This window comes from Oncorhynchus kisutch, linkage group LG20, assembly GCF_002021735.2.
Source record: "Oncorhynchus kisutch isolate 150728-3 linkage group LG20, Okis_V2, whole genome shotgun sequence".
In the NCBI taxonomy this organism is placed as follows: domain Eukaryota; kingdom Metazoa; phylum Chordata; class Actinopteri; order Salmoniformes; family Salmonidae; genus Oncorhynchus; species Oncorhynchus kisutch.
The window spans coordinates 51,951,147-51,975,790 of NC_034193.2; the positions used below are offsets into that span (position 1 = coordinate 51,951,147).

General features: G+C 41.7%; 2 protein-coding genes across 2 annotated transcripts; both read left to right on the top strand.

The window, feature by feature from the left end:
• The first annotated feature begins 862 nt into the window (after nt 1-862).
• On the top strand, nt 863-15,497 carry LOC109882517 (ras-related protein Rab-3D-like). The gene is made up of 5 exons (XM_031799170.1): nt 863-1,463; nt 8,467-8,712; nt 13,005-13,123; nt 13,402-13,526; nt 14,060-15,497. Exons 2-5 carry the CDS (start codon nt 8,467-8,469, stop codon nt 14,242-14,244), a joined length of 675 nt encoding a protein of 224 aa, XP_031655030.1. The 5' UTR covers nt 863-1,463; the 3' UTR covers nt 14,245-15,497.
• A 1,894-nt stretch (nt 15,498-17,391) lies between these two features.
• Nucleotides 17,392-24,126, top strand: LOC109882526 (tetraspanin-1-like). The gene is made up of 8 exons (XM_031799671.1): nt 17,392-17,513; nt 19,293-19,374; nt 21,751-21,966; nt 22,254-22,328; nt 22,555-22,662; nt 22,886-23,020; nt 23,233-23,325; nt 23,559-24,126. Exons 2-8 carry the CDS (start codon nt 19,318-19,320, stop codon nt 23,610-23,612), a joined length of 738 nt encoding a protein of 245 aa, XP_031655531.1. The 5' UTR covers nt 17,392-17,513; nt 19,293-19,317; the 3' UTR covers nt 23,613-24,126.
• The last annotated feature ends 518 nt before the right edge of the window (nt 24,127-24,644 follow it).

Consider the following 24,644-nt stretch of genomic DNA (forward strand, 5'->3'; position numbering starts at 1 on the left):
CTTTCATATTGCTCTGTGTCAGCTAGACCATACCTTTCATATTGCTCTGTGTCAGCTAGACCATACCTTTCATATTGCTCTGTGTCAGCTAGACCATACCTTTCATATTGCTCTGTGTCAGCTAGACCATACCTTTCATATTGCTCTGTGTCAGCTAGACCATACCTTTCATATTGCTCTGTGTCAGCTAGACCATACCTTTCATATTGCTCTGTGTCAGCTAGACCATACCTTTCATATTGCTCTGTGTCAGCTAGACCATACCTTTCATATTGCTCTGTGTCAGCTAGACCATACCTTTCATATTGCTCTGTGTCAGCTAGACCATACCTTTCATATTGCTCTGTGTCAGCTAGACCATACCTTTCATATTGCTCTGTGTCAGCTAGACCATACCTTTCATATTGCTCTGTGTCAGCTAGACCATACCTTTCATATTGCTCTGTGTCAGCTAGACCATACCTTTCATATTGCTCTGTGTCAGCTAGACTGTACAGTATGCTAGACTGCCTTCATCACTTTGCTGTGGGGATGGATATTCAGAAGGCTGAATGAAGAATGATGCAGCATTCAGTTGCTAGTTGGAACTTCTCAGTAATACATAAGGCCCTATTCAATCAAAACTGTAATGTGGGTTGGGTATCCTCCATGATAAGATAGAAATACATTCCCACGGTTTAGTTAGTGGTATAAATATATCAACATGTGTCTAATACACAGGGTTGCACCATTCTGGTAACTTTCCCCAAATTCCCCGGTTTTAAGGAAATCCTGGTAGGAGTTTTCCAGGATTTCTTATTCCCTCCTAATTCCAGGAATTTCCAACCAGGATTTGTGGAAAACCGGGGAATTTTGGTAAAGACACTGGCATTTTGAAACCCTACTCATATGCCTACATAGCACACTATCGCTGATACTAAAGCTGATTGGGTTTTTCTTTTAACTACGCTGATCCTTGTATGTATTCTCATCTATATCGATTTAATATTTAGTAATATAGGCCTACAATATTTGGGTAACTGTTGTAGAGGAAAAGGTGGAGAATCTTGTATTTGTTTGCCTGGTTGACTATACATTTCCTCTGAACTGTAACAATGTAAACTTTGTTGAACGAGAGGGAGAGAAAATAAGAACTAACAATACATCAAAAAGCAACAATGTTGAAATGCACAACGCGCACCCCTGTGCGCACGGCACTCGTTAACTACCTTTGAAGTTCAGCAAACGGGCAACACTACATACAGAGGTTGTGTGAACGTGGATTCATCGCTTTTTCTCTGGGTCGGTCTGTCGGTGACACTGGGTTAATATAGGGAAACTTCCGCAGCCTTCCATATCACAAACATCTACGGAGGAGCGAGCATGAGATCCGGGAGTACCGTACAGTAGGCGAGAGGAAAGAAAGACATCGAGTTGGAACGGGAGGGAGTGGACGAAAAAACGATTCACACACTGGATTTGAGGTAAAGAACCCGACAGTATTTTCAGGAGCGTTTGTTATGCGGTTTTGTGTTTTGGTTATCTTCTTATTTTTCATGTTGTACAGCAATGAGATATTGGCCATATGGAAGCCCGGAGATGCATCCCTTTCATGATTGTCAAACTCAAAAGTTATGGGTGTTTTTAATATTTTTTCGCAAAAGGCTACAATCAGTTTAGACTAGGACCGCTCGTGTGGTTTTGGGACAGCTGTTGCCTTCTCTATGTAAAAATCTTTCAGCAAGTGCCTACAACCAGTATTCTCATTTATTTTGTATGCTTTAGGCCTACTATATCAAAGTAGAGTAGACTAGGCCTATTTGTACAGATCTATTACCGTCAACTAAATACATTTATAAAATAACGAAAGCTGTTGGCCAACTTGAATTGGGAATTTATTGCCTTACTGTTTACTTTTTGAGCAGGCAGTTCAACGGTTTACATTTGTATATTAGTATTCTAGTCTATTGGCCGTACATGCGTGAGATTGTAATGCTAGCGTCCCAAATGGCACTCCCTAGTGCACAACTTGAAATAGGGTGCCATTCGGGATATACACTTGGAACAGGGTGCCATTCCGCAGACAACCATAAATTGTTTGGGTCATCATATCCGGTTGGGAGGAATTAAAAGCGTCCCACCCATCACCTCAAACAAGTGACCTCCTTTACCGTTTCCATCCACATAAACAAACACACACCCCAGCTATGTGGTTCTGATCAGAAGTAGTGCACTCTAGACTAGGGAAAGTAGTATTTTTAGATATGCCCACTATGTACAGTGAGTGGAATGTTGCATCATGTCCTGATTCCTTCCTGCCTTCTACCACCACTGTGACTCAAGTCCCTCTGGGTCACGTCAGGTACACCTTGTCACATAGAACAATGATTCTAGTCTCAGGTTGGAACATACTGAAATAGACTTGTAATGTTCCCAACTGTTAATAGTGGAATATGTCATTTTTACTTAATATACCTCCATTTTAAAGGGAAATGTGTAGTATCTTTGCTTTTGACAGTCCCTTTTGAAGGAGGGGAATATACCTGTGTGGTTTTATGATTGATAAAAAGGTCTACATTGAAATTGAATGCGTTGATATGGGTCAATTCTCCCCATAAAGGCCACAAACATAGATGCCAACATGACCAACATGAATGCAGTCAGAATTGAGATCTAAGTGCTATTTTGGCAACAGTAACATGCACTGGTTTCTTCTAGTCGTGTTACTGTATTCAGTGTGTGTGTCTGTTGGGTCTCTGTAATGCTTAGTTTTTGTTGGCCAGATTAGGTTTTATGGCCCTGGATGGTTTGTGCTGAGCTGGTTGCCAAGGAAACACTCTTAATCAGGCAAAGAGCACTGCTCAGCTCAGTGTCCCTCATATGCTCAGTGTCCCTCATATGCTCCAGGCCAGGAGAGAGAGAGAGATGGAGGAGAGCTAGAGAGAGAAGAAGTGGACATTCTGGGGTCATTTCCATGTAAAAGGACCCATGAGCATCAACATGTGAAGTTTATAGGAGCATGTCAAATTGGGTTCCGAATCAGTCTATTTTTGAGAAGTTGAGGCATATACACGGCCGTGAGGACACTGAGGTCCGGATCTTTATGTGAAATGTTTTTTGGAATTCAGTCGGTGTCTTTACTTACTGTTGAGAGTTAGAATAATATAATACAAAAAGTGCAATTTCCAAACTTGGTTGCTGCAGATTTCCTTTTTCCCCTCACTGACAGTCACTCAATTAACTCATGTTTGTAGAACAAAATGTAGATTGGTAAATTAGTCTAGTTAGTCTAGCCAGCTATCTAAACTTGTCGTAATCATGGCCGAATTACCGACCGGGCTCCTGACCTCCAGGGGGCAACCATTGATTTTGTTAGTCACTTTCACTACTTTCATATTAACCTTGCACAAGTCATGGCAAAAAAAGGAATGGTAGAATTGCAGACAATTTGCTTTAAAACAGTGACAATGTATCTCCACCCCATAGCAAAAATGTTTAGAATTGCAGGAAATGTTCTGTAAAACTACACAAAAAAAAGATGGTTCTGTAAAGCAAACATATTTGTTTACAAAATACTTTTTTCTGCTAACAGATCCCTCAGTATGTAATAAATTATGTTTTTTAATCCCGGTGCTGAGTTAATGTGTAGCAGCTAATTGTATGGCTAATAGGCTGTGTTTGTAGATTAAATGCGGTGAAGGAAGCTACATTGAAGCACGACAATGGGCCTCAGCATCTCGTCACAGTATCTCTGCATTCAAATTGCCATCAATAAAATGCAATTTTGTTCATTGTCCGTAGCTTATGCCTGTCCGTATCATAATGGGCGGCAGGTAGCCTAGTGGTTAGAGCATTGGACTAGTAACCGAAAGGTTGCAAGATCGAATCCCCAAGCTGACAAGGTAAAAATCTGAACAAGACAGTTAACCCACTGTTCCTAGGCCATCATTGAAAATAAGAATTTGTTCTTAACTGACTTGCTTGGTCAAATAAAATGGCACTCTGTTTACAATGTTGAGATCAGCAAACTGCTCGCCCACACAACGCCATACATGTCGTCTTCGGTTGTAAGGCCGGTTGGATGTACTGACAAATTCTCTAAGAGTACTTTGGAGGTGGCTTATGGTAGAGAAATTAACATTTAATTCTCTGGCAACACATCTGGTGGATATTCCTGCAGTCAGCATGCCAATTGCACGCCCCCTCAACTTGAGACATCTGTGGCATTGTGTTGTGACACCACTGCACATTTTAATGACCTTTTATTGTCCCCAGCACAAGGTAATGATCATGCCGTTTTAATCAGCTTTTTGATATGCCATGGATTATCCTGGCAAAGGAGACATGCTCACGAACAGGGATGTAAACATATTTGTGCACTACATTTGAGAGAAATAAGCTTTTTGTGTGTTTGAACAATTTTATTGGATCATTTATTTCAGGGACCAACACTACATTTTGCGTTTAGATTTTCGTTCAGTTTGTAAACTCTAAGTTTAAGAAACATTTCCCTTTGCCTTAATTCCGTTACCAAAAACCAACATATCTTTAAGATATTTTCTAACGTCTCTCCCTCATTAGGAGGGAGGATAATGAATGTTCACAAAAGTAACAAGTGAAGGTATACTGATCAATTAGTGTTTTTACTGATAGCAATTTTGTTTGTTAAACTCAATTCCATCACCAAATCTGGAATTGGCTACAATGGGGGAAATCATAGTATTCACAAACTACAGTTGGGTTCACAAGTTTGCACAGCAGAGTACAGTAAAGAAAAGTAATACCTAAGATGCATCACCATGAAGAGAATGACGTTCATATCCATGATTATCCATTTCTGTGTAGTACATATCAGAGACCCATGATGAAATTCTGTTACCGGGTGTAAGTAGACTCCACTTACTGTAGTTCAATAACCAAAATATATATATTTCTCGAGTCAATGTGTCATGTTATCGGTGAGACGCCATTCTTTTTGCAGACATTGTTGAATCTTTATTTATAGCAGATGTTTTTTAGAAAATGTGGACACACTATTCTGTTACCACACTTTGCATCTGCACAGTTCTTCCAGTGAATGTGTTTTTGTCAAATATTCAGTCTTCTATTATTAAAAGTAGTCCTTGTGCATAGAGTTGTATGGTTTGTTAAACTTTGAAATCAATGGTTTTTGTTTGGCATATATTTTACTGTGGAATTACCCTTGGCTTTTTATTCATACTACAGGACTCTGGCTTTAATTCACGATGCAGGAAAATAGAGAGGGCTAGCGAGAGTAATGGAGGGAACCTGCTGACTCACAACATTGTCATAAATTCACCCTGATCATCACATAGTCCGGTCCAATGACTGATCAAATATTGAATAGGTTTATAAAGTACAGTTGATGTCAGAAGTTTACATACACCTTACCCAAATGCATTTAAACTCAGTTTTTCATAATTCCTGACATTTAATCCTAGTAAAAATTCTGTCTTAGGTCAGTTAGGATCGCCACTTTATTTTAAGAATGTGAAACGTCAGAGTAATAGGAGAGTGATTTATTTCAGCTTTTATTTCTTTCATCACATTCCCAGTGGGTCAAAAGTTGACATACACTCAATTAGTATTTGGTGGCATTGCCTTTTAAATTGTTTAACTTGGGTCAAATGTTTCGGGTAGCATTCCACAAGCTTCCCACAATAAGTTGGGTGAATTTTGGTCCATTCCTCCTGATAGTGCTGGTGTAACGGAGTCAGGTTTGTAGGCCTCCTTGCTCGCACACACTTTTTCAGTTCTGCCCACAAATGTTCTATAGGATTGAGGTCAGGGCTTTGTGATGGCCACTCCAATAACTTGACTTTGTTGTCCTTAAGCCATTTTGCCACAACTTTGGAAGTATGCTTGGGGTCATTGTCCATTTGGAAGACCCATTTGTGACCAAGCTTTAACTTCCTGACTGATGTCTTGAGATGTTGCTTCAATATATCCACATGACTGTCTATCCTCATGATGCCATCTATTTTATGAAGTGCACCAGTCCCTCCTGCAGCAAAGCACCCCCACAACATGATGCGGCCACCCCGTGCTTCACGATTGGGATGATGTTCTTCAGGTTGCAAGTCTCCCCTTTTTCCTCCAAACATAACGATGGTCATTCTGGCCAAACAGTTCTATTTTTGTTTTATCAGACCAGAGGACATTTCTCCAAAAAGTACAATCTATGTCCCCATAGTCTGACTTTTTATGGCGGTTTTGGAGCAGTGGCTTTTTCCTTGCTGAGTGGCCTTTCAGGTTATGTCGATATAGGACTCGATTTACTGTGCATATAGATACTTTTGTACGTGTTTCCTCCAGCATCTTCACAAGGTCCTTTGCTGTTGTTCTGGGATTGATTTGCACTTTTCGCACCAAAGTACATTCATCTCTAGGACACAGAACGAGCCTCCTTCCTGAGCGGTATGACGGCTGCGTGGTCCCATGGTGTTTATACTTGCGTACCATTGTTTGTACAGATGAATGTGGTACCTTCAAGCATTTGGAAATTGCTCCCAAGGATGAACCAGACTTGTGCAGGCCTACAATTTTTTTCTGAGGTGTTGGCTGATTTCTTTTGATTTTCCCATGATGTCAAGCAAAGAGGCACTGAGTTTGAAGGTAGGCCTTGAAATTAGAGGTCGACCAATTAATCGGGATGGCCGATTTTAATTCGGGCCAATTTCAAGTTTTCATAACAATCGGAAATCTGTATTTTTGGGCGCGGATTTAAATTTTGTATTTATTTTTATATATTTTTTATACCTTTTTATTTAACTAGGCAAGTCAGTTAAGAACACATTCTTACTTTCAATGATGGCCTAGGAACGGTGGGTTAACTGCCTCGTTCAGGGGCAGAACGACAGATTTTCACCTTGTCAGCTCTTGCTCCAATCTTGCAAACTTACAGTTAACTCATCCAACGTTAACTCGTCCAACGCAATAACTCCCTGCCTCTTGCTCAGTGCCTGTTACACGAATGCAGTAAGCCAAGGTAAGTTGCTAGCTAGCATTAAACTTATCTTATAAAAACAATCAATCATAATCACCAGTTAACTACACATGGTTGATATTACTAGATATTATCTAGCGTGTCCTGCGTTGCATATAATGTGACTGAGCATACAAGTATCTGACTGAGCAGTGGTAGGCAGAAGCAGACGCGTAAACATTAATTCAAACAGCACTTTCGTGCATTTTGCCAGCAGTTCTTCGTTGTGCATCAAGCATTGCGCTGTTTATGACTTCAAGCCTATCAACTCCCGAGATGAGGCTGGTGTAACCGAAGTGAAATGGCTAGCTAGTTAGCACGCGCTAATAGCGTTTCAAACGTCACTCGCTCTGAGCCTTCTAGTAATTGTTTCCCTTGCTCATGGGTAATGCTGCTTCGAGGGTGGCTGTTGTCGTTGTGTTCCTGGTTCGAGCCCAGGGAGGAGCGAGGAGATCCTAAAGTGCCTATAAGAACATCCCAATAGTCAAAGGTTAATGAAATACAAATGGTATAGAGGGAAATAGTCCTATAATAACTACAACCTAAAACTTCTTACCTGGGAATATTGAAGACTCATATTAAAAGGAACCACCAGCTTTCATATGTTCTCATGTTCTGAGCAAGGAACTGAAACGTTAGCTTTCTTACATAGCACATATTGCACTTTTACTTTCTTCTCCAACACTTTGTTTTTGCATTATTTAAACCAAATTGAACATGTTTCATTATTTACTTGAGGCTAATTTGATTGTATTGATGTATTATATGAAGTTAAAATAAGTGTTCATTCTGTATTGTTGTAATTGTCATTTATTACAAATACATTTATAAAAAATTGGCCGACTAATCGGTATCAGCTTTTTTCGTCCTCCAATAATTGGTATCAGCGTTGAAAAATCATAATCGGTCGACCTCTACTTGAAATGCATCCACAGGTACACCCCCAATTGACTCAAATTATGTCAATTAGCCTGTTAGAAGCTTCTAAAGCCTTGACATAATTTTCTGGAATTTTCCAAGCTGTTTATAGGCACAGTCAACTTTAGTGTATGTAAACTTCTGACTCACTGGAATTGTGATACAGTGAATTATAAATTAAATAATCTGTCTATAAACAATTGTTGGGAAAATTGCTTGTCATGCACAAAGTAGATGTCCTAATCGACTTGCCAAAACTATAGTTTGTTAACAAGAAATTTGTGGAGTGGTTGAAAAACAAGTTTTAATGACTCCAACCTAAGTGTATGTAAACTTCTGTCTTTAACTGTATGTGGGTGGGGTGAGGCCTAAACAATATGACCATTTGAAATTGCACAACTCAATTGGCCTCTGGGCCACCATAATCATAACGTTCTTTAACTGGTCGTTCGTTACAGGACCGTTTCCGTGGAGTTAAACGTTATAACAGTGTGTGTCGTACTGAACGCACCCCTGGTCTAGGAGTTGCACTGCTTCAACTGTTTCCTCCTCTCCACTCCTAGATGGCGCTGGCGAGCGACCCCGGTGCCAGCCAGCTGCAGACCCAGGCCCAGAAGGATGCCGCGGACCAGAACTTTGACTACATGTTCAAGCTGCTGATCATCGGCAACAGCAGCGTGGGGAAGACCAGCTTACTCTTCCGCTACGCTGATGACTCCTTTACCTCTGCCTTCGTCTCCACCGTGGGCATCGACTTCAAGGTTAAGACGGTCTACCGCAACGAGAAGAGGGTCAAGCTACAGATCTGGGTAAGATGGGGTTTCAATTGGATTCATTAGGATCCCCGTTAGCCGACACAAATGGCAACAGCTAGTCTTACTGGAAAAAGACAATACTTTACAAAATATATACATTTAAAAACATGAACATGTAGTGTGTGTGCATCTGTCAGTTCCACAGACATGTCAGTACGTACGCACAACCAGTAGGGCACACGTCAGTACGTACGCACAACCAGTAGGGCACACGTCAGTACGTACGCACAACCAGTAGGGCACACGGGGGAGAGGCGGTTTTGTTTTTTTGAAACCAGGTTTGCTGTTCAATTGCGCTGTATGAGAGAGGAGTTCCATGCACTCTTGGCTCTGTATAATACTGTACGTTTTCTTGAATTTATTCTGGACCTTGGGACTGTGAAAAGACCCCTGGTGGTATGTCTGCTGGGGGAAGTGTGTGTGTCAGTGTTGTGTGTAAGCTGACTAGGCAAACTATTTGAAATTTCCAACACATTCATTGTTCTTATAAAAACACTAAGTGATGCAGTCAGTCTCTCCTCAACTCTTAGCCAAGAGAGACTGGCTGTATCGTATTTCTATTAGCCCTCTGACTACAATGACAAGCAAGACGTACCGCTCTGTTCTGAGCCAGCTGCAGTTTAACTAGGTCTTTCTTTGCAGCACTCGACCATATGACTGGACAATAATCAAGATAAGATAAAACTAGAGACTACGGGACTTGCTTTTTGTAGTGTGGTGTCAAAAAAGCAGAGTGTCTCTTTATTACTGACAGACCTCCCCATCTTTACTACCATTGAATCTAGATGTTTTGACCATGACAGTTTACAATCTAAGGTAGCGCCAAGTAATTTTGTCTCTTCAACTTGTTCAACAGCCACACCATGCATTGCCAGATTCAGCTGAGGTCTAGGACTTAGGGAAGGATTTGTACCAAATATGATGCTCTTAGTTTTAGAGATGTTCAGGACCAGTTTATTACTGGCTATCCATTCCAAAACAGACTGCCACTCTATAAGGCTTTCTGTGACTCTATTAGCTGTGGTTGCTGACATGTACAGTGAGGAGAAAAAAGTATTTGATCCCCTGCTGATTTTGTACGTTTGCCCACTGATAAAGAAATGATCAGTCTATAATTTTATTGGTAGGTTCATTTGAACAGTGCGAGACAGAATAACAACAAACAAATGCATGTCAAAAATGTTATAAATTGATTTGCATTTTAATGAGGGAAATAAGTATTTGACCCCTCTGCAAAACCCTTGTTGGCAATCAGAGGTCAGATGTTTCTTGTAGTTGGCCACCAGGTTTGCACACATCTCAGGAGGGATTTTGTCCCACTCCTCTCCAAACTTCAGACGGGCATGTATATGTGCTTTCTTGAGCAGGGGGACCTTGCGGGCGCTGCAGGATTTCAGTCCTTCACGGCGTAGTGTGTTACCTATTGTTTTCTTGGTGACTATGGTCCCAGCTGCCTTGAGATCATTGACAAGCTCCTCCCGTGTAGTTCTGGGCTGATTCCTCAACGTTCTCATGACCATTGCAACTCCACGAGGTGAGATCTTGCATGGAGCCCCAGGCAGAGGGAGATTGACAGTTATTTAGTGTTACTTCCATTTGCCAATAATCGCACCAACTGTTGTCACCTTCTCACCAAGCTGTTTGGCGATGGTCTTGTAGCCCATTCCAGCCTTGTGTAGGTCTACAATCTAGCCCCTGACATCCTTGGAGAGCTCTTTGGTCTTGGCCATGGTTGAGAGTTTGGAATCTGATTGATTGATTGCTTCTGTAGACAGGTGTCTTTTATACAGGTAACAAACTGAGATTAAGAGCACTCCCTTTGAGTGTGCTCCTAATCTCAGCTCGTTACCTGTATAAAAGACACCTGGGAGCCAGAAATCTTTCTGATTGAGAGGGGGTCAAATACTTATTTCCCTCATTAAAATGCAAATCAATTTATAACATTTTTGACATGAGTTTTTCTGGATTTTTTTGTTATTATTCTGTCTCTCACTGTTCAAATAAACCTACCATTAAAATAAAATTACAGACGGATCATTTCTTTGTCAGGGGGCAAACATACAAAATCAGTAGGGGCTCAAATACTTTTTTCCCCTCCCTGTATATGGTTGAATCATCAGCATACATGGACACAGGCTTTGTTCAGTACCAGTACAGGTCATTAGTAAAAAATAGAAAAGAGTAGAGGGCTGCCCTTCGGTACACCACACCTGACATGTTGGACATTAGAGAAGCTTCCATTAAAGAAAACCCCCTCAGTTATATTATATAGATTGCCATATCGTGGATTCAGAGTTGAGGTTGAAAAGCCATAGGTTTTCTCAACAACAGGTTATGGTCAATAATATCGAAGGCTGCGCTGAAAAGAGAATAACAACCACAAACTTATTTCAGCCAATTATCAGTCATTTGTGTCAGTGCATTGCATGTTGCCCTTCTCTATGTAAGCATGCTGAAAGTCTACAGAGAAATAGCACTGTATCTGTATCTCTTTTTCCTAAGAGCTGGCAGCAAGGGGGTCAAAGGTTATAGGAAAGGGGTGTCAAACTTGAGGGAGGGTGTGTGCGGATCCTTGTTCACATTCTTGCTTGTTAATGTGCCTTTTTTCCTGCTATGTTCGCCTGGCTTGTTTTACCAGACAACTCAGAACAAGGGAGGAAGGAGAGGAAGTTTTTGCTAATAAAATCATTCATTCTCAGATTATTTTTTTTTACCCTTAAGTTCCAGCAGGCTGCTCTCTCTGATGGTATGCTGAGTGAGAAGGATGTTTGTCCACTGAAATAACAGCTACACAGATCAAAGAGGGGCCCACAGTTGCATGAAACATGGTGCCTGTTTACTGTATTATGTACAAGTATCTGAAATGGCACCCTATTCCCTCATTCGCTACTTTTGACCTGGGCCCATGTAGTGCACTGTATGGGGAATAGGGTGCCATTTTGGACGGAGACGTTAACCACACTTGACGTTGAACATCATCCCTGGACATCCACTTCATAAAAGATGCAGAAGGCTGTGCTGCTGTCTCGGCTTTCTAATATGCTCACAGTGCAATCTGACACCCAGTACATTTGGGTCATTTAGCAGACTCTCTTATCCAGAGCGACTTCCAGGAGGAACTAGGGATAAGTACATGTTTCACCTAGTCAGCTCAGGGATTCGAACCAGCAAGCTTTCGGTCACTGGCCCAACGTTCTTGACTGCTAGGCTACTTGCCGCCCGATACATGCCTGTTAAAATATTACCGTCTGTCAGATTCTCACAAGAAGAAGATTAGTTCTGCATCCCAAATGGCACCCTGTTACCTATATAGTGGACTACTTTTGACAAAGAAGTGCACTATGTAGGTATAGGGAAAGGGCTGCCTAGAAGTTTCTCTCACAGTAGCTTACTCACCACTAGACTAAACTACTGGTCATATCTTTATGACTGCTGATATGTTGCTTTCTAGATAAACCATCCACATTAGCTTAGTTGTAATATTGATTATTCGTTGAGTTATTATTGCTAGTGGCCTGACCAGGAACAACTTCCAGGTCCTAGTTACAGCTACTATAACTAGGGCCCAGAGTTTTTCCTGCTCAGGATGGAATAACTCCTTGCCCTATAGTTGTGGGTTCTGTTAGTCAGACCGGGTTTACAGTATTCTGCAGTGGTGCCATTGTATCCTGGTGTACATAGAGGGTGTGGAAACATGAGGGCTGTCTTGACATGGATTTCCCTCCGCTCTGCTGTGCTTATGGGTTAATCATTGTCTTCTTTCCTTGTGCTGAGTAGGCTACAGTTAACCGGTTAACCCCTAATATTCCCCACTACTCACATAAGGTATGGTACCATGGTGTCTGTATGATGGATGGCCCTCATGGCTTTTGCTGGGCTGTGGCAATGTGAACCCCCATAGAAATACCTGAACTGGTGTCCCTGTTTTCAAGTCAATGAGGTCATAATGTGTGATTTAATTCCTTAAGCTATGCTATTTCCATCTGGAAGGTGCTTCTCCATTGCTGCAGGGCCTACGGCGTGTGGGCTGCAGGGCCTACGGCGTGTGGGCTGCAGGGCCTACGGCGTGTGGGCTGCAGGGCCTACGGCGTGTTGGTTGACAGTGTTTCTATATGCTAGGTGAACCATGGCGGCTACTCGGCTGTCTGTTGCTACAGTAAGACCAGGCCTATTGTGTTTTGAAACTGGAGGCGTCCATTTAAGCTGTGCTGTGTGTATTTATTTAAGTGGAGGGATAGACGACATGGTACGGACTCTTTTAAAACAACCGTGTGTGTGTGTGACAGGACACAGCGGGCCAGGAGCGTTACAGGACCATCACCACAGCCTACTACAGAGGAGCCATGGGCTTCCTGCTCATGTATGACATCACCAACCAGGACTCCTTCTACGCTGTGCAGGACTGGTGGGTCATATCCCCTTCTGGGATCAATAAAGTTTATTCAATTTGACACCGACATTCACACTAACTCTCACTGTGTGTGTGTGTGTGTGCACAGAACTTGTGGGTACAGTACTCCCATGGGGCTCTGCCTTACCTGTTGTTGGAAAATTGTGTTAAGTCATGAAACAGCTGGAATGCAAGGGTTTTCCAACACTATTTACCTCTGAGGTTATATACAGTAACAGATGCATACTATTGTTATGAAAGTCGTATATTGATTGTCGTTGTCCGGTCTCCAGGGCGACCCAGATCAAGACGTACTCGTGGGACAACGCCCAGGTGATCCTGGTGGGGAACAAGGCTGACCTGGAGGACGACAGGCTGGTACCAGCAGAGGACGGACAGAGACTGGCTGATGAACTGGGTAGGAGAGAACACACACACACACACACACACACACACACACACTGTCTGCCTCTCACTATTTCTCTCTCTCTCTGAGGACAGACAGAGACTGGCTGATGAACTGGGTAGGAGAGAACACACACACACACTGTCTGCCTCTCACTATTTCTCTCTCTCTCTGAGGACAGACAGAGACTGGCTGATGAACTGGGTAGGAGAGAACACACACACTGTCTGCCTCTCACTCTCTCTTTCTGAGAATGGAGAGAGACTGGCTGACAAGCAGGGTGGCAGAGATGCGCACACACACACGAGTGTGTGTGTGTGTGTATATATATATATATATATATATATATATATTACTCGTCTCTCAACCTTAAAAGACAGACTAACATTGGTATATAGATGGTACACACCCAGAAAATAAACAAATACTGTATATGAATACTTCAACATATACACTCACAGAGAATACAAAACAAGTCAGTCTTTTGCTAGGCTTGTTACTTCTAGTAATCCTTTGTTTCCCTGATCTCCTCCCTCTTTCTCCAGGGTTCCAGTTCTTCGAGGCCAGTGCCAAAGACAACATCAACGTGAAGCAGGTGTTCGAGCGTCTCGTCGACGTCATCTGCGAGAAGATGAGCGAGAGCGTGAATGGGGAGCCCAGCCCATTGGCCAATCACAAGGGCCCCAGCCTGCAGGACACGCCACCAGACAAGGGTGGCTGCTCCTGCTGATAACGCCTTAAACATACATACCGTATACATGCTCGTACACACACACTGAAAAAATTTAATACACAACCACTCCCACACATGCTCATTGACTTGCCAGAAATCTAGCGTTGTGAATGTACTTTTGGTTTTGTATAACATTGTTGCTACTATTCCTATTACCGACTGGTTCCCCAGTCTCTTGCACTCACTTTGCTTCTAACAACAGATTTCACATCAGTCCTCTTGTTTAGAATGAGCTGATGGAATGTATTTTGCTATAGGATAAGCTTCTCGGAGTAGTGTGAAGTTTCCCCTAGACGCTGATCTTGGGTCAGTTTTACATTTCCCCCCCAATGGGGGAAATTGTGTCTTGATCATACTGCCCCCGTGTGGATATTGAATGTTACTGCAGCAATAATGGAAGCACCCACTAATTGTGTCAATAGCTCAGGTGGGTCTGCCTAACGTCAATGACAATGTAGGGCCCTGAGTTTCTCCTGGCTGCGTGGTGGAAAAACTCAAGGCCCTATACTAAGGGAGCATCTAGAGGGCTGGCTTATGAGGCTATTGCTTAGGAATGTTCATCTGTAGCCTATACACTGTAAAACCAAAATGTCAGGTCAACTATGACTAACCAACCAACTTGCCAAAGTTTCTTGAGTCAACTAGATGATGGGGGTCAATTCAATTTCAATGCCGTCAATTCAGGAACTAAACCTCCATGTTTATTGTCATGGAGTAGCGTTGAGGAGAGTTTAGAATGACAGTTTACTCTCTGCATTGGCTGAATTGAAAAGGAATTGACCCCCAACCCGTGCTGGACCTTCCTGCCCTGCACTGTCCCACTAACTACTGGAACTGAATGAGCTATTAGATTCTACATCCGACATTGAATGGAAAAACGACTTACTATATTTGTGTCTGGTTTGGTTGTGTTTTATAGGTTCATGTCTTAGTGCTCAGGTCAAATGTGAAAGTCATAGCCTGATTTCGATTGATTTCAGTCAATGACTGTCTGCTCAATCCCCTCGAATGAACAAAATAAAAAAATGTAATGTCAATTTAATGAAGTCCGGTCAGGTGTATCTCTCCTTCTTTCATCCCAAAATATCTTCATTTGCCTACGATCAATTACAGTAACTGTTTAGTAACATGTTGTGACTTCCTCATTCAATGGTTGTCGTAGAAATGGCTTCTAATTACTGTATACTGTAAGGTGAATGCTATGAACTCCCATGTCAGTCAACGTGTATGAATACAGTTTACTTGTTGCCGTTGTTTGTGGTCATTTGACATAGACCTAGTATGTCTGTCTACCTTAGACATAATCTAAATGTTTCTAATCTCCAGATGTTCCATTCATAAAAGGGGTAAGAGTAGAGTTGAGGGATAGGTTTGGTTATTTCCCAAATGGCACCCTATTCCCTATAGGCCCTGGTCAAAAGTAGTGCACCACATAGGGAATAGGGTGCCATTTGGGTTGTTTGCAGTAATTTTTTTATACAGCAGTGCTTATTGGACTTAGCGACAGGTCATAACACTTGGCTGAGTGATGTCAACGTGTGCAGGTTATGACCCCAAAAAGTTTTCCTGGTCTATAAATAAATGATGAGCCAAGCAGTGAACATTGAGTGCAATACCATACCTTGGAATGAAAGGAAGTTTGAAATAATTTGTCTTCTTGAGGTTCAATAGATCCTGAAGAGGAATGTGACATAAGTTCAGCATACAGTGTATTCAGACCCCTTGACTTTTTCCACATTTTGTTAGACTTATTATAACATTTATAAAATAGTTTTTTTTCCTTCAATCTACACGCTACCCCATAATGACGAAGCATAAATAGGTTTAGACATTTTCGCAAATGTATTAAAAGGAACAGAAAATATTTACATAAGTACTCAGTACTTTGTTGAAGCACCTTTGGCAGCGAATACAGCCTCAAGTCTTCTTGGGTATGATGCTATAAGCTTTTCACACCTGTATTTGGGGAGTTTCTCCCATTCTTCTTTGCAAATACTCTCAAGCTCTGTCAGGTTGAATGGGGAGTGTTGCTGCATAGCTATTTTTAGGTATTTTTAAACCTTCATTTAACTAGGCAAGTCAATTAAGAACACATTCTTATTTACAATGATGGCCAAACCCTCCCCTACTCCCGATCACGGCCGGTTGTGATACAGACCGGGGTCTGTAGTGACACCTCTAGCACTGAGATGCAGTGCCTTAGACCACTGTGGGAAGTCAATCCAGAGATGTTTGTTCGGGTTCAAGTCCGGGCTCTGTCTGACGTCTACGGACAATTCCTTCGACATCATGGTTTGGTGTTTGCTCTGACATGAACTGTCAGCTGTGGGACCTTATATTAACAGGTGTGTGCCTTTCCAAATCATGTCCAATCAATTGAATTAACTACAGTTGAACTCCAATCAAGTTGTCAAAACATCTCAAGGATGATCATTGGAAATCGGATGCACCTGAGCTCAAGAGTCTCATAGCAAAGATGCTGAATACCTATGTAAATAAGGTAATTTTTCATTTGCAAACATTTCTGTTTTCGCTTTGTCATTTTGGGGTATTGTGTGTAGATTGAGGGAATTGTTTTATTGAATCCATTTTAGAATAAGGCTGTAACGTCACAACATTTTGAAAAAGTAAATGGGTCTGAATACTTTCTGAACGCTCTGTATAGTTGTGTTTTCACCCTCTAGAGTGTGTGTGTGTTTTCACCTTCTAGAGTGTGTGTGTGTTTTCACCTTCTAGAGTGTGTGTGTGTTTTCACCTTCTAGTGTGTGAGTGTGTTTTCACCTTCTAGAGAGTGTGTGTGTTGTCACCCTCTAGAGTGTGTGTGTGTTTTCACCCTCGAGTGTGTGTGTGTTTTCACCCTCGAGTGTGTGTGTGTGTGTGTGTGTGTGTGTGTGTGTGTGTGTGTGTGTGTGTGTGTGTGTGTGTGTGTGTGTGTGTTTTCACCCTCAAGTGTGTGTTTTCACCCTCTAGAGTGTGTGTGTGTTTTCACCCTCGAGTGTGTGTGTGTGTTTTCACCCTATAGAGTGTGTGTGTGTGTGTTTTCACCCTCTAGAGTGTGTGTGTGTGTGTGTTTTCACCTCCGTCATAAAGTTCCCTCTAGTAGGACTTTAGCCACCAGGAAGTTGTCCTACACTAGAAACCGAGGGGAGGGGTCACTTACTCCCTCCCCTCGTGTGTTTGTGAGACCTGTGGGGGTGAGTGAGGATAAAGGGCCAGATAGAGACGAACACTCCTCTCAAACATCAACAGTCATCACCTCAGCACAGGTAAGAGACTTAATTCTTCTACTCCATTTAAAATAATCCACAATACACAAACTTGAATGATATAATCATACTTGTCTGATGTGCTACATAAAAACCCCATGAAAACCAGTACTTTCTTCAGGAAATAAACTAATACTCAATGTAATACATTTTGTGACACAGGTCACATTTGCATCTAATTTGCAACAGAAAGTTAGACCATATACATCCAGGGAAATTGTTCTATTTAATTGATACATTGTATAAAAAAATATTTTTTTTTTTGTCTGTAAGAAGGGAGATTATTTTTGGGATTAATAAATTACTTATTAACATGAACCAGGTTACTGTTGTTTGAACCTCCCTGTATCTAAGGGGAGAACTTTGCCCAATGGATGAAAGACTGGTTCACATTAAAGCTCTAACAGTCATGAGATCAAATGGCATCTTATTAATGACGAGTTAATATTTCGATGGTGCTGCTGCATTCTCATACACTAGTCATGTAACGAGAGGGAAACTGAGACTCCTGGGATGGTGTTGTTGATAAGTCACATTTAGGGCCAGTTTCATGGACACATGCTATTTAGTCCAGGACTAGACGTAAATCCTCGTCCGGGGAATTCACCTTTACCTTTGTTTTAAGAACATATGCAGTCCGGTAACATTCTGCCTCTCAGTCTTGGTATTTCCTGGTCACGGGGACGTTTATGACCCCGTGGGTACCAGGTTATAGTTGTCAAAGTACACTAAAGACTGACGCATGAACAGCAATAAGGAACAAACCTGGTCATTGTGGCAATTAAAACTAGGCTTGGTCTCATCCAGTGACACTTCTCCAGTTCACAGGAAGCCAGCGAGCTGCTAGAGAAGAGGGTATAAACAATACAGGATTGACATAACAATTCAAAAAGATATGTCTGGTTGTGTTGTGGAGTCTTTGCTATGATAATAAAGTATAATAGGCTACACTAGACAACTCTGGCCAAAACAACTAGGCTTGGACTCGTCCAGTGACACTTTTCCAATTCCCACGAAAGCCAACAAGCTACTGAAGAAACAGACCATAAAGACATTATGGGTCTCTGTATCTCATGGAGGTGTTTTCTATGCTACTGAACGTCAGTGACTGCCAGGAAGATTCTGATAAGACTCCTTGACTGTTCCAATAATACCAATGCCTGTAAAATACCTCTAGTAATAAAACATCCACTCTGAGCGTGTCCCAAATTCCATATTTTCTGCACTACTTTTGCCCAAGACCCATTAATTAACAGTTATCTGCCAACTAGCTTTGACTTCAAGTAAAAGAGATGGACTGGTACTGTCTTGCAAGGTGTGAAATCCGTACTACCAGTCTAAGGGTTTTTGAGGGGTGTTGGACTAACAATTGAAACAAGGAAGCAAGCGATATTGTGATTGGTAGGTCTTAGAATTTGGCTGGCAAACAACACAGCTTTACAAAATGGAAATGTTGGTTCGGTGGTTGTCTTTTCTGATTGTTCATTTCAACTCCAAACCCAGTTTATTTCTCTGTGAAAACAAATAAAATGCTAAATTTAGAGAGCATTTATTTCGCCCCATAACCGTCTCCTTCTCCCTGGTTAATGTGTAACTAAAATGGATGCTATGCCATTGTAAAATGACTCAGACAAGCCTGGTTGTTGGCTGTCTAGTTACAACTCCACAGCTTTATGTACACACACACACACACTGGCCTGAAACCGTAACTGACTGAATATTCTGCATGTCCAAGTCCATCTCCTAAACTCACTGTTGAAGTTTCGTTTTGTTTTTCAGGAGAAGGAAACAACAGACGGCAAAGATGTGTTGCTCCGGGTTTCTCAAGATTATGATGTTCATCTTCAATGGAGCCATCTTTGTAAGATTCAACTTGTTTTCAGCTAACATTCAATTATCCCCCATCTCCTATATTCCATCAGAATACTACCACCAAAACAGTCTATAGAAAGCTTCTGTTTTTAGCATAATATGCTATTAAATTCACTAAGGTTTTATAGTACTGAAAGGAGTTTGATGGCTTTGAATTAAGTTGTCACTTCCCCTGTCCTCTTTAGCACTCTGGACTTGTAGATGTCCACATAACCACCATTTTGAACCCAAGCCTCCTGACCTGTTAGGGTCAATGACCCCTTAGATATTTTCAAGGTCATTCAGAGAGCGAACAGGATAAGAAAGTGCACTTCAGAACAGGAATGTGTCACATCCAAGTTCCACAGGGACCATAAATGATAGTGAGGATAGATTTGTGTATTGAGGAAAACTTTACCTAAACTCAGCAAAAAAAGAAATGTCCTCTCACTGTCAACTGCATTTATTTTCAGCAAACTTAACGTGTATATATTTGTGTGAACATAAGATTCAACAACTGAGACATAAACTGAACAAGTTCCACAGACATGTGACTAACAGAAACGGAACAATGTGTCCCTGAACAAAGGGGCGGGGTCAAAATCAAAAGTAACAGTCAGTATCCGGTGGGGCCACCAGCTGCATTAAGTACTGCAGTGCATCTCCTCCACATGGACTGCACCAGATTTGCCAGTTCTTGCTGTGAGATGTTACCCCACTCTTCCACCGAGGAATAGGGAATGGCTCTAGCCCTCACCCTCCGATCCAACAGGTCCCAGACGTGCTCAATGGGATTGAGATCCGGGCTCTTCGCTGGCCATGACAGAACACGGACATTACTGTCTTGCAGGAAATCACGCACAGAACGAGCAGTATGGCTGGTGGCATTGTCATGCTGGAGGGTAATGTCAGGATGAGCCTGCAGGAAGGGTACCACATGAGGGAGGAGGATGTCTTCCCTGTAATGCACCACATTGACATTGCCTGAGTGACAACAAGCTTAGTCCGATGATGCTGTGGCACACCACCCCAGACCATGACGGACCCTCCACCTCCAAATCGATCCCGCTCCAGAGTACAGGCCTCGGTGTAACGCTCATTCCTTCTATGATAAACGTGAATCCGACCATCATCCCTGGTGAGACAAAACCGTGACTCATCAGTGAAGAGCACTTTTTGCCAGTCCTGTCTAGTCCAGCAACAGTGGGTTTGTGCCCATAGGCAACAAGCTGTTGTCGGTGATGTCTGGTGAGGACCTGCCTTACAACAGGCCTACAAGCCCTCAGTCCAGCCTCTCTCAGCCTATTGCAGACAGTCTGAGCACTGATGGAGGGATTGTGCGTTCCTGGTGTAACTTGGGCAGTTGTTGTTGTCATCCTGTACCTGTCCCGCAGGTGTGATGTTCGGATGTACCGATCCTGTGCAGGTGTTGTTACACATGGTCTGCCACTGCAAGGACGATCAGCTGTCCATCCTGTCTCCCTAAAGTGCTGTCTTAGGTGTCTCACAGTACGGACATTGCAATTTATTGCCAAGGCCACATCTGCATTCCTCATGCCTCCTTGCAGCATGCCTAAGGCACGTTCACCCGGATGAGCTGGGACCCTGGGTATCTTTCTTTTGGTGTTTTTCAGGGTCAGTAGAAAGGCTTCTTTAGTGTCCTAAGTTTCCATAACTGTGACCTTAATTGCCTACCGTCTGTAAGCTGTTAGTGTTTTAACAACCATTCCACAAGTGCATGTTCATTAATGGTTTATGGTTCATTGAACAAATCAAATCAAATCAAATGTATTTATATAGCCCTTCGTACATCAGCTGATATCTCAAAGTGCTGTACAGAAACCCAGCCTAAAACCCCAAACAGCAAGCAATGCAGATGTAGAAGCACGGTGGCTAGGAAAAACTCCCTAGAAAGGCAAGCATGGGAAACAGTGTTTAAACCATTTACAAAGAGGATCTGTGAAGTTATTTGGATTTTTACTAATTATCTTTGAAAGACAGGGTCCTGAAAAAGGGACATTTCTTTTTTTGCTGAGTTTATATACTCTCTGGTTATAATATTACCCAGAACTAATATTGTAAGTCATTTTTAGTCACAGTAAGAAGATGAATTACCTGCCTTGTCATACTAGCTAATTACTGTGGGTTAACTCTGCAAGTTAATGGTTGCAGAGATGACCATGTTGTGTATGATGTTGACAACATTTGCCCCACTTATATTCACCTTTTCTCCACGACGCATTCTAATGATATGGTTTAGAGTTTTCAAAGAACATTCAAAGTATACTCCCTGTACTCTTCATCAACATTTTCCAAAAACACTAAAACTATCCCCTCCCCCTATTTCTCCTCTTTCTCTCTCCCACCTCCCTGTTGTGTGTATCAGTTGGCAGGTGTGGCCATCCTGGCAGTGGGGGTGTGGGTGAAGGTGGACAGTGGCTCTCTACTGGGAGTACTAGACAACATTAAGGACGTCCCAGCAGAACTGGGCCAGCTGGCTAACGTGGCCTACCTGCTCATGGGGGTCGGAGGGGTCCTGCTGATCATGGGCTTCCTAGGGTGCTGTGGAGCCATGAAGGAGTCCAGGTGTATGCTGATGCTGGTGTGTCATCTTTGACCATTGAACATAAATATTCAGAAATCGATTTAATACAAATACCAACTTGACTTTTACTCTGTTTATTTTTGAATATACATACTGGTATGGAAATATTAATTCATTATTTGTTACTTTAAAAAAAATTGTTTTGTGCAAAATTACTTTCTTTGTTGATATACACAATTATATATTTATAGAATTTTGACCTTTGATCTAATGTGATAGTTTTGACCCTTTGTTTTTTTCCCATCAAACCCTTAACCCCTGTATGCTTGTCTGTTCCTTTCCAGTTCTTCATCATCATCCTGATCATATTCATTGCAGAGGTGGCTGGGTGCGTGGTGGTCCTCGTCTTCCAACCACTGGTAGGTAGTTATTAACACTGTATGGGCCCTGGTCAAAAGCAGTGCACTAATTAGTAAATAGGGGGAACGTTTGAAACTTTATTTGGCTGTGCTGGTGGTGGTTTTGTTCATATTGGTAGATGAAAATAGTTTTTATACAGTAGTAAATCAAATTGCCTAATGTTGGGACAATAAAGATTTTCTGAATTTGTGGAAATGGGTTTGTGTTCTGTTTTGTATGTTTTAGGCTAAGGAAGTTCTTGAGGACCTTAGTGAGAAGGTTGTTGACAGCATTCAAAGAGACTACGGGAAGGATGAGAGCCTGACTTCACTATGGAATGGTACCATGGAACAGGTATACTTCATTCATTCATACTACTATATTAAGTAGTGAATTTACTGCCACTCTGCCAGTGGATGTTATTAGCGCACTTCTGTGTACTCAATAAATGCATATGTTATGCAGATTATTTACAGGTTTCAGAGAAGGCAGTGGTGCTTGGCTACGCTAGTTGCTTACTGTGTTCTGTAGATGCTACCATGTCATAATGATTTGTGTCTCTGTGCTTCCCTCCTAGTTCAAGTGCTGTGGATACCGCAATTACACAGACTTCGATGGATCCCCTTTCCAAGAGAAGCCAACTAACCCTACGTACCCACCAACATGTTGCATTAAAACTGAAACCTGTACAGCTGCTGCTGCTGAACGCTCGGTACAGATATCTAACAGTACAATACAGGGTCTTCCGATGTGCTGTGTTTAGACCAGGAGGGTTTCCTTACACTTTGGTTAGGTCACATTGTCATGAAAATCTCCTGCCCCTGGCTAGGTTTTACATTTAATAGCCTGTGTGTGTGTGTTTATAATCATTGAATCCTCATGCAGCTATCTAATTCTAATACTGGTGTGCTGTTTCCTCCCCAGAATGTCAATGGCTGCTTTACCATGTTGCTGAACCTGATAGAGGACAACGCTGTCATCATTGGAGCTGTTGGACTGGGCATCGCTGCGCTTGAGGTACAGTACACCTGTTACAATACTATCAGCATCCCAAATAGCATCCTATTCCCTACATAGTGCACAACGTTTGACCAGAGCCCTATGAGCCCTCTTCAGGAGTAGTGCATTATAAAGGTATTAGGGTGCAATTTGGGCCCTAGTCAAAAGTAATGCACTCTAAAGGGATTAGGATGCCATTTGGAACGTAACCATTATATTCTGTTAACACTTGTGACGTGTCATCGTTTCAGATTGCTGCCATGGTGGTGTCAATGGTTCTCTACCAACAGATTGGTAACAAGTAGCACTGAGGACACCGACATCCAGGACCACGCCTGTTTAACCATCATCATTGCCTCACCTTGACACCTTCAGTCGACATGTTTAATTTCAAACACCAAAGATTATTAAAATATTTCAATTATAAAAGAAAAACGAGAGAGGAAGGAGCGTTGTTCAAAACCCTGTTGTGACTCGATCACCTCCATGGTATATCAACAATATCTGTATACTGTATAGGGCCTACTGTATGCATTCAGTACTTATTTATGTGTAAATTAGATTATTTTATCTCTATCCTTATTTGTTTCTTGCTGAAGCTGAAGACTTTACATGATGTTTTGAGAAGGTAATTGCTTTACACTTGCTCTAACTGGCAAGACTTTATTTTGTATTTTTTATTCAACAGTCTTGAATGGATATACAGTGTCTCATTTTGTACATATACATATTGAAGTTTAGAAATTACCACATTCAATCTGACTTGTTTATTTCTTGTTCTATTCTTTATGAGGAAATTAAACATGTTCTTATTTGCAATAGTTTCTCAATCATATTCACCTAAAGTTGGCATCTACTAGGCTACTTTTTAGATCAGACTTGCAGATTCTGTGCCTCTTTTTAAATCCCTGCTGAAGACAAGACTTTTATGAAGATGCTTTTAATGTATGGGTTTAATTAGCTATTTTTTTATTCTCCTTCCTCCTGTCTTTGTTAGTATTTTTATTTTATGATATGAAGCACTTTGAAACTTGAAATTGACAGCCTGGTCTCAGACTAGATGTAACATAGTAAATGTAAATCTGTGAAATGCAAAATAGTATGATATGTTACTTTTGGTATGATTACATAACAGATGGTTAATTAAATGAAAGCAGGGTGGTCGTCTAGCAACCCAAAGGTTGAGAGTTTGAACCTCAGCTCGGACAACTTTAGAAACTGCTTACTACTTTTTGCTACTTTGCAACTACTTAACATGCTAGCTAACCCTTCCCCTAACCCTTTTAGCTAACCATAACCATTTTAGCTAACCATTTCCCTGACCTTAACCCTAACCC